The 10,756-nt window shown below is 35.8% G+C and overlaps 1 protein-coding gene across 1 annotated transcript; it reads right to left on the minus strand.

Annotated features, from left to right (window-relative positions):
* Window positions 1–2,744: 2,744 nt before the first annotated feature.
* LOC137020356 (alcohol dehydrogenase 1-like) lies at window positions 2,745–7,798 on the minus strand. The gene is made up of 9 exons (XM_067385762.1): window positions 7,700–7,798; window positions 7,030–7,131; window positions 6,792–6,933; window positions 5,440–5,527; window positions 5,139–5,358; window positions 3,680–3,940; window positions 3,422–3,554; window positions 3,185–3,323; window positions 2,745–3,104 (listed from the first exon to the last, which is right to left on the minus strand). Exons 1-9 carry the CDS (start codon window positions 7,715–7,717, stop codon window positions 3,074–3,076), a joined length of 1,134 nt encoding a protein of 377 aa, XP_067241863.1. The 5' UTR covers window positions 7,718–7,798; the 3' UTR covers window positions 2,745–3,073.
* Between the last annotated feature and the right edge of the window lie 2,958 nt (window positions 7,799–10,756).

Raw genomic sequence — 10,756 nt, forward strand, 5'->3', positions numbered from 1 at the left:
CTGTGAGGTGTGGCAATACCAAAGCAAGTGTCTGTGATACAGTTCTTGTGGATTTGTGTCCTGACATACTCATTCATGTCCATGATGAATAAGTGAAAACGGTTGCATTTGCTCAGAGGGACCACAAATTAATCACTTTACTGTTTTTAAAGTATCAAACTGTCTGAGGTTTGCTGTCTTAGTCTGCTTCGGTGTGTTTGTATGCCTGCCGCAACACTGTGTTTGTTTGGTACAAATTCTCTAAATCTTATCATAACTTATATATGAAAACTCTTCAAAGCTGAAAGAGAGCCTTGTAACGTTATTGAACATTGAACAAATGTTTTTCATGAACTTCTTACATGCGTTTATAAGGTCCAATTAAATTGATCTTTGAGTGAGAATGTGTCTGTGAACACCTAGAGGCAACATTAGGTTGAGTACAAATGGTTTAATTATTTTCTGATCATTGCCGCTTAAAGAGCAAGGTAAAAGCCTGAAAAGCAGTTTGTAGACTTGATGGTTTGATGCAGCTCATTTCAGTGTTTCAGTCTGCAAGCTGAATTATAGTACATTTCCTATTTTACTTTAGCCTATTTTAACGATTTAAAATGAAGGCTGAATCTCCGGCAGTCGTCACAAAGAAATTGAAATGGGTCATAAAATGTGAGATAAAATTCAGCCCATAGACTGTAAAAAAATATGGATGACACAACTCCACTCTCTTCCACTGTAGAAAAGTGAAGGCCCTGTATAGGACAAATTGCCTATATATTTATAATATTATATAAATTGCATATATAATTGCATATTGCATATACAATCATTTATATAATTATGTGTTAAATTAAGTGTTAAATGTCCAAATATTTAAAGGTGCCCTAGAACTTTTTTTAAAAAGAGGTAATATAAGTCTAAGGTGTCCCCTGAATGTGTCTGTGAAGTTTCAGCTCAAAATACCCCACAGGTTTTTTTTAATTAATTTTTTTAACTGCCTATTTTGGGGCATCATTATAAATGAGCCGATTCAGGGCTACTGGCCCTTTAATTCTCGTGCTCCATGCCCCTGGAGCTCGCGCTTAACTTGAACAGTGCATAAACAAAGTTTGCACAGCTAATATAACCCTCAAATGGATCTTTACAAAGTGTTCGCCATGCATGTGGCATGCATGCGTTGGATTATGTGAGTTTTGTATACTGTTATATTGTTTACATTTGATTCTGAATGAGTTTGAGGCTGTGCTCCGTGGCTAACGGCTAATGCTACACTGTTGGAGAGATTTATAAAGAATGAAGTTGTGTTTATGAATTATACAGACTGCAAGTGTTTAAAAATGAAAATAGCGACGGCTCTTGTCTCCGTGAATCCGATGGTAACTTTAACCACATTTAACAGTACATTAGCAACATGTTAACGAAACATTTAGAAAGACAATTTACAAAGATCACTAAAAATATCATGATATCATGGATCATGTCAGTTATTATTGCTCCATCTGCCATTTTTCGCTATTGTTCTTGCTTGCTTACCTAGTCTGTTGATTCACCTGTGCAGATCCAGACGTTACTGGCTGCCATAATGTTGGGAACATGGGCTGGCATATGCAAATATTGGGGCGTACACCCCGACTGTTACGTAACAGTCGGTGTTATGTTGAGATTCGCCTGTTCTTCGGAGGTCTTTTTAAACAAATGAGATTTATATAAGAAGGAGGAAACAATGGAGTTTGAGACTCGCTGTATGTCATTTCCATGTACTAAACTCTTGTTGTTTGACTATGCTATAAGACTATAAGTTATACAAAAAAAAAAATTAATTATGTTCAATTATTCACTTAATAGGCTAATTATTATTATGCTATTTATTAATTAACAGTTAATTCAAATGTAAGAAATTAAGTTCAGTTTGTTATGCATTAATGTGTTTTCGAACGCATTATACAGTAAGCTATGCATATTTTAAATTTATATTATTCGTATATACATAGGATAATCATTAACTGGCAGTTTGGGGAGACCTGATTTCGAGGGAGGACCCGATTTGTCATGACACTGCCATTTTCCCAATATGGCACTGACATCTTGTGCTGCTTTGTGACCTAAGTCTGCGCAGTTGTAAGCATGAAGTGGAGTCGCGCACAATCAAGGCCTCACCCACACTCCCGCAGAACAGTTTAGTACAGTTTACTACAGAACAACTAATAAACAATTATGGAAACGCAAAAGTTAAAGATAAAGCTCCAATCTCCACTCGAAAATCCCAAAAAAAGTCAGTTGGTGCCTCGGTGACTACTTCACTCAGAGAAGCTGTCAATCATGACGTCACACCCCCATTTTTATAGCATCAACTAACTAAAGCTAAAACACTTGAACTTACATCAACTTACATCTTTGTGAAAAAAAATATTTGAAGTGTAATTTAATTGTTTAGTTTGTCTCACGTCCCATTACATTACATGGAGACGGTGGGGTTTGCATAATGTCTGAGCAATCTATTTCCAACAGTTTGTCTTGAACTTTTAGTAGAATAGTCTGGAAAAATGGTTTCTACAAGTTGAGACTGAATTGACCACCCTAGACAGACACATCTGAAGAAATTGTTTGAGAAAGACATGCTGTAAAGTATTTATCATGTTTATCAGTGTTTGGATCAGTTTGGCAGGTTATGACTTCATGTTCCAGCTGCAAATTTTTTGGTGCTTCCCAGCTTTCCCATGATGGTTATGTAAGCAAGACAAATGCTGGAGAGTCTGGCTCAGAGTAGAGAAATAAACTATATTGACAGCATCATAAATTGGTTATACAAAATCACTTGAATGATTTATATGCTTGTCTCTTTTTTTTTATTTGCCACAGATAACATTTTCTTACAAAACTTCTCAGCACTATTTTGCCTTGCAGATGAATATAACAGTTTTTGATGCTAAACATTAACGTTTACATGCACTTGTGTCTCACTTCATAAAGTAGAGGGCTGGAATATGCTATTAAAGAGAATCCTTGAAGCTGGTTACCCAGCTGTAACAAAGTGGGAGAAGAGAATAAAAGGAATATAACCGTGGCCTAGAATATAATGTTGAAGATGACTGGCTTCTCATTTGGATATATTCAGGATGGATCGAATGCTGTAAGATGGGAAACAAATGTTAGTACTTTCGTCTTTCCAATATAACCTCAGACAGAAAGATGAGAGTGAAAAATGTACCATTCTCCAGTCTTCATGAGGTTGATGGCATCGTTGACCTGCTCCAGACTCATTTTGTGTGTTATAAACTCGTCAAGCTTTATTTTGCCGGACATGTAGTCACGAACCAGTTTTGGAACAGAGTCCTTGCTCTTAAAACCTTTACATAAATAAAAATGAATGTGCAAGATGCACTCAGGCAGGTACTCAAGTTCCTTCTCTGAAAGCCAAAAAAGCATTAACTGACAGCTTGCTTACCACCAAACAGAGATCCTTTCCAAGTTTTTCCAGATATGAGCTGAATTGGTCGTGCAGAAAAGTCCTTCATATCAGTCCATCCAACCAGAACACTCACACCCCAACCTTTAACACACGACTCCAGCGCGCTCCTCTGAGGTCAAAGACGCATTAATTCACACACAGAGAGAGTGCAAGTACTGAAAGCTTTTAAATGAGTAAGTAAACAAATGCACCTTTTCACATACTGTAGTAGAGTACGTGTCAGGGAGGTCTTACCATTACTTCAGTGTTGCCCACACACTCGAGTGAGAAGTCCACTCCTCCATTGGTCATTTCTGCCAGCACTTCAGAGATTGGTTTATTATATGCTTTTGGATTCAGAAAATCAGTGGCACCAAACACCTTTGCCTTCTCAAACTTCTGTTCATTAATATCCACAGCAAAGATGCGAGAGGCTCCGGCGTTTTTACAGCCCATGACTGCAGCCAGACCTACTGCACCCAGTCCAAACACTGCACACACTGAGCCTGGTGTCACCTTCACACAAACACAGACTATTATTGCACCTTAACATTCATCTTATTATTCAAGCCACAAAATTCGCCCTTAAAAGTGTTAACATGACAATATACAACATGATATCTAGCTATGGTATTTATAGTGTTGTCTAGCAGATAAAGTGTTCACAGGCTTTGCTTTATGTAATTCTCCGGCATCTAAATCAGACGCATATAAATGTCAGGAAACTCAATGTCACGTCAATATTCATGGACCACTGGTTCTTTGGTAAGTTTAAGGAGCACTGTTGAGTCCAATTGTCTTTAATTTAAGAAGATGATAATTTGTTTTACTCCCGTTTTTACAGTTTCCCCTTCTAAATTCAGTGATGTTGTAGGACATTTTGCCACTCAGTCTGGCTGAGGGGGCGTATTCCATCAGGAAAGTGATGTCAATGCATATCCTCTATATAACAGTTCCGGTCATCAAAATCTAATTGGTAGAGCAGCAGCTGTACTGTGTAACTATTTGTCTTTGTAAAGTGTAATTAGTGTAATTTCCTTCTTATTTTAGAATGTAATCGTTTCTTTTGTGAAATGAGACGGCTTCGATGAAGTATGCAGCTGAAAAATTCAGACTCTGGAGGGCGCAGCCTTGGAAATGAGCCATTTATGAATGAGCCATTGAATTATTCACTTAACCAATTGCTTGAACACACTGATTCATTCTGTAACACACTGAGATTAGCGAGCGCATGGAGGTTTGTGAGTTAATGAAATGCTAATAATTTATTAAATCATAAAAATGAAAATTATAATAAATAGATTTAAAATAAAAACAATCAAAATAAAACACTTCCCTTAAAATACAAAAATAAAATATTATATCTGTTTAACTGCATGTCATCTGACCATTAACAGACATCAGAGAACCTTGAATATGCTCTTGAATATGTTGTTAAATTATTGAAATATTAATTTAAACACAATATAGAAATATTTACTTTAGATTTAAAAAAAAAATGTAAGTTACTCAATATTAACTTTATCAACACAGCTGACATTAACTTTTAATTTTTGTCTTTTAAAATAGTTTTTCTTGAAGGATGTTTGTGCTCTCTTTCTTTAAAGTGAATGACCCTTGAATTCAGCATTTTGTTATATAAAGCAAAGACATTCAGTCAAGTGTGACTTAAGTGTCCAAATACTTCTTGAATACACATAACATCTATACTCACCCCAGCTGTGTTGACAGCAGCTCCATAACCAGTAGCGATGCCACAGCCGAGCAGACACACACGGTCGAGTGGAGCATCATCGTGAATCTTTGCCACAGCAATCTGGTTCATGACAGTGTACTCAGAGAAGGTACTGGTGCCCATGAACTGCAAGATGGGCTGACCACGACAAGTAAAACGTGTTGTGGGATCAGACATAATGTCGTAATTATTACTTGTCCTGCCAGAGAAAAAATGGTATGTTTCCAAAAAGCAAGAAATGAAATATAATGTGAAAAGTTGTTTTGTGTTTGATTCTCACCAGCTGCGATCACACTGGTTTGTTTTTGGACACTTGCAGAATCTGCATTCTCCACACTGAGAGATGAAGAGTGGAATGACCTTATCACCTGTTCACCACAATACACAGATGTATGTAATTATTTATTTTACTTGCATAAAAGGTGCATCTCAATTTTTGGTTCCCAAAATGTTATTTTTTAAAGGTTTGTTTTTGGTTGGCCAGTTGAACATTCATTTTTGGTTTGTAGAATGTTATTCTAACATTCCCATAATGTTATTCCCAGAACGTTCTTTTTATAAGGTTTGTTTTTGTTTGGCTAGTTTTCTTAACGGAATAGAGCATTAGTTTTTGGTTTGTAGAATGTTATTCTAATGGTCCCATAATGTTATACTAACGTTCCCAGAACATTCTTTTTTTTTTAGGTTTGTTTTTGGTTAGTTTTCTTAACGGAATAGAACATTAGTTTTTGGTTTGTAGAACGTTATTCTAATGTTCCAATAACGTTATTCTAACATTCCCAGAATGTTTTTTTTTTTTTTTTTTAAGGTTTGTTTTTAGTTAGCCAGGAAAGTTCTCTTAACGGAAATAGAAAGTTAGTTTTTGGTTTGTAGAACATTATTCTAATGTTCTATTAACATTATTCTAAAGTTCCCAGAACGTTCTTTTTTTAAAGGTTTGTTTTTGGTTAGCCAGGAAAGTTTTCTTAACGGAAATAGAACATTAGTTTTTGGTTTGTGGAACGTTATTCTAACGTTCCAATAACGTTATTCTAACATTCCCAGAACGTTCATTTTTTAAGGTTTGTTTTTAGTTAGGAAAGTTCTCTTAACGGAAATAGAAAGTTAGTTTTTGGTTTGTTGAGCATTATTCTAATGCTCTATTAACATTATTCTAAAGTTCCCAGAACGTTCTTTTTTAAGGTTTGTTTTTGGTTAGCCAGGAAAGTTTTCTTAATGGAAAAGAATGTTATTCTAACATTCTCAGAACGTTCCCCTAAACACTTTACTCGATATCTACCCCGCTGTACCTCAGTATTCAGCCATCACACCTGTGACCCATTAGCGGTATGGAAGATGGATGTATGGATGAAATCGATAAACGAATGCTAGTCGTTTGCTGTCAGTTGTGGAGGATATTTAGTGCCTACCTCCACTGAGGGAGGGGGGTTTGACGTTTATGATGTTTATGAGTGCACATGTATGTAAAAAAAAATAAAAATAAAGGTGTGCACACTGCACAGATAAATGATTTATAATAAATACTGCAACATTCTGTAAAAAAAAAATTTTTTTTTTTTGATTTCATGGTGATTTTAAAGAATAAATAAATACACGGAAAAGTATTGTTAAAATGTAGTTGTAGTTTGTGACCTGGTTTGAAATCAGTGACTCCAGGTCCAACACTCTCCACCACACCAGCGCCCTCATGTCCCAGTACTGTGGGAAAACCACGCTTGTCCTTCCCTTCAAACAGGTGGTAAAGGTCAGTGTGACACACACCTGTAGCTACAACCTTCAAGACAGGAAAAAAAACTTAACCAATACCACAATAAGTTACCAGTATCACAGTATTTAACTGATTTTACTTCTTTCATAGAATATTTCCCACCTTGATGCGTATTTCTCCTTCTTGAGGTGGGGCGACTTCTATTTCCTCCATCATCAAAGGAGCATTGGGCTCCCAGGCAACGGCAGCCCGACATTTAATCACCTTTGGCACAAAGAAGAGATTGGTTAAGCATGTTTTATAGATATTTAATGGTTGACTACTGATGTTTATATAACTGCTGCACTTGTTGGAGTTTGTCCAGCTGTTTGGCTTAAGCCAATGGAAACATAAAACATCAGTTTTTAGAGCCACAAATATCTGGGATTTCACAATCACAGATAAATATTAACTCAATGAAATTGCCAGAGCACTTTTTTTGTAGTTTTAACGTGGTTTACTAGTTTCCACTTGATAGAAAACTGGCAGAATGACCAATAAAAACCATGAGAAAAAAAAGTTGAATTCATTTTGAAAAACATACAAATCTTTTTTTTTTTTTTTTTTTTTTTTACATTTGTCACCTCAGTTTTACATGTGACATCTGAACCTCTTCATATATATATATATATATATATATATATATATATATATATATATATATATATATATATATATATATATATATATATATATATATATATATATATATATATATATATATATATTATATATATAATGTGTGTATATATACAGCACAAATAAAAAGAGACCAAAAGACAAGTTTACGAACCTTTCCTGCAGTGGCCATTTCCCAATGTAGTCGTATTGCTGAGATGAATGCAAAGAGAGATAGAGATTCTTTGGCACTGGTTTTTATACTCTGGATGAAGCAATTTCTCTCTCCCTCTCTTTCTCTCTCTCTTACTGAACTAAAATTAACTAACATATACAGTTAACTCCAGAATTATTGACACCCTTGGTAAATATTAGCAAAGGCAGCTGTAAAAATAAATCGACATTGTTTATCCTTTTGATCTTTCATTAAAAAAAAAAAAATTCTAACCTTTCATTTGAAGTAAAACAATTGAAAGGTTAGAATTTTGAAATAAATGTTTTTTTCCAATGCATGTTGGCCACAATTATTGGCACCCCTAGAAATTCTTATGAGTAAAATATAGTACAGGTGCATCTCAATAAATTTGAATGTCACGGAAAAGTTCATTTATTTCAGTAGTTCAACTCAAATTGTAGAACTTGTGTGTTTAACACCTTGAGTGTAAGAAAGGCGCAATACAAATAATATGTATTATTATTATTATTATTATTAAATAAATTCAATGCACACAGACTAAAGTACTTTAAGTCTTTGGTTCTTTTAATTGTGATGATTTTGGCACACATTTAACAAAAACCCACCAATTCAATAAATTAGAATACTTAAAGGGATAGTTCACCCAAAAATGAAAATGTGATGTTTATCTGCTTACCCCCAGGGCATCCAAGATGTAGATGACTTTTTTTTCTTCAGTCGAACGCAAATTATGATTTTTACCTGCAACCGCTGCCGTCTGTCAGTCAAATAATAGCAGTGATTGGGAACTTGAACAATAAGAGTCCAAAAAACTTCCATAGACAAATCCAAATTAAACCCTGCGGCTCGTGACGGCACATTATGTCCTAATACACGAAACGATCGGTTTGTGCGAGAAACCGAACAGTATTTATATAATTTTTTACCTCTAATACACCACTATGTCTAACTCCGTTCAAAAAGCGTGGACAAGACAGTCACTCTTTGTAAACTGTAAACTGTTAACTGCGAGTGCCGTCTGCTCTAATGTCCAGTCATTTACGCCGTCATCACCCGGGTGTTGATACAGGTGAGACCAGAAAAGCACACGTTGCTGTCTGTGTTTAAACTAACTCATTTAAGCCTTGCTGATTTAAACCTTCAAGAACAAGACGCGAAAGAGAGCTCGCGCGCTGTGAGAAGATTTGTGTGCGCTCATCCGAAGCTTATTTCAGTCAGCGCGCAAATACTGAGTTCTCTTTCAAGTCTTGCGCTTCAGCGGACATATTCATACAAAAATTATGTCAACATGCCCGTCTTAGCGAGTATCCTAGCAAACATAGTCGGTTATGTCTTAAGTGAACGTATATTAGTCGAGAAAGACAGCGCATGTTTAACAGTAACGTTATGTACTGGATCGTCTTATAGTCTAGTAGGGGAATATAGTCTTATAGGGGAAATGACTATTCCTGCTGCCTGTTTTTAATGTTAAATCAAACAAAATTAACATAGAAATCACTCACTGCTCTTGAATGAATAGTTTTTATAACTTCAATAATGATTAATCTTTATTTATTTTATACAGTAAAGATAATATTCAGTGATATTTTATATTTGATTACTTTATCCGTACGTGAAAAGCACTGTTCCTGGATCTTTATTCTTTTTTTATGTATTATAGAAGTATCGGATCGGGACTCGGTATCGGTAGATACTCAAAATCAAATGACTCGGACTCGAGGGCAAAAAAACGTGATCGGGACATTGTAGCCCATTTCCTGAAGATGTCTGTGTGTGGTGGCTCTTGATGCACTGGTTCCAGCTTAAGTCCACTCCTTTTGAAGCTCTCCTAAGTTCTTAAATCGGCTTCGCCTGACAATCTTCTCAAGCCTGCGGTCATTCCTTTCATTATACAACTTTTCCTACCACCCTTTTTCCTTCCAGTCAACTATCCATGAATATGCTTTGGCACAGCACTCTGCGAACAGCCAGCTCTTTCAGCAATGCCCCTCTGTGGCTTACCCTCATTGTAGAGGGTCTTGATGATCGTCTTCTGCACAGCTGTCAAGTCAGCAGACTTCCCCATGACCGCTGTTGGGATTACTGACCTAAACCCAGTATTTATACCCAGAGAATGGTCATTTAATAGAACTTGAAATTAAATATTCTAATAATTTGAGTTTTTTTTTTTATTTTATTTTGATGAGCAGCAAGCTGTAATCATCAAAATAAAAACAAAAAAGTCTGAAAATATTTTACTTTGTCTAATCTAGAGTATATTTAAGTTTTACTTTTTGAATTTTGAACAGAAAAAAAAAAACTTTTTCATGATATTCAAATTTATTGAGATGCACCTGTAAATTCCCATTCAGATTTGTTTTTTTAAGCACACCAGGGTGTCTAGGAGCATGAAATTGTCTAGCCATGACTTCCTGTTCCACAGGAGTATAAATATGAGGAAACACAAAGGCCAAATTCCCTTAATCATCTATCACAATGAGAAAAACCAAAGAATATAGTTTAAGATTGTTGAGCTCTAAAATAGAAAGTGGCTGTAAGAAAATACAGTAGCTAAAGCATTAAAAATCCCCATTTCAAATATCATGGCAATAATTAAGAAGTTCAAATCAACTAAAGATGTTACAAATCTGCCTGGAAGAGGAAGTGTGTTTAAATCAACCTAATTCATGGTGACGAGGAGAGCTTGAGTGGCCAAAGACTTGCCAAGGATCACAGGTGGAGAACTGCAGAGATTAGTTGAGTCTTGGGGTCAGAAAGCCTAAAAAAAGAGATCAAATAGCACCTACATCACAAGTTGTTTGGGAGGGTTTCAAGAAAAATCCTCCTCACTCTTCCAAAAACAAACTCCAGCATATTCAGTTGTCAGACATGACTGGATGGGACTGGCTTCTATGGTCAGATGAAACTAAAAAAAGAGCTTTTTGGCAGCAAACCCACCAGATGGGTTTGGTGCACACACGGATAAAAAGTACCCCATGTCCACGGTTAAATATACTGCTGGATCTTTAATGTTGTAGGCCTATTTTTCTGCTGGAG

This window comes from Chanodichthys erythropterus, chromosome 5, assembly GCF_024489055.1.
Source record: "Chanodichthys erythropterus isolate Z2021 chromosome 5, ASM2448905v1, whole genome shotgun sequence".
NCBI classification, from domain to species: Eukaryota; Metazoa; Chordata; class Actinopteri; order Cypriniformes; family Xenocyprididae; genus Chanodichthys; species Chanodichthys erythropterus.

Coding starts and splice junctions, on each gene's coding strand:
- LOC137020356 (XM_067385762.1), bottom strand. Junction 5,528..6,791: donor AGTCACTGATTTCAAACCAG/GTCACAAACTAC, acceptor TGTGGTGAACAG/GTGATAAGGTCATTCCACTC. Junction 3,941..5,138: donor CTGCTGTCAACACAGCTGGG/GTGAGTATAGAT, acceptor GTTTGTGTGAAG/GTGACACCAGGCTCAGTGTG.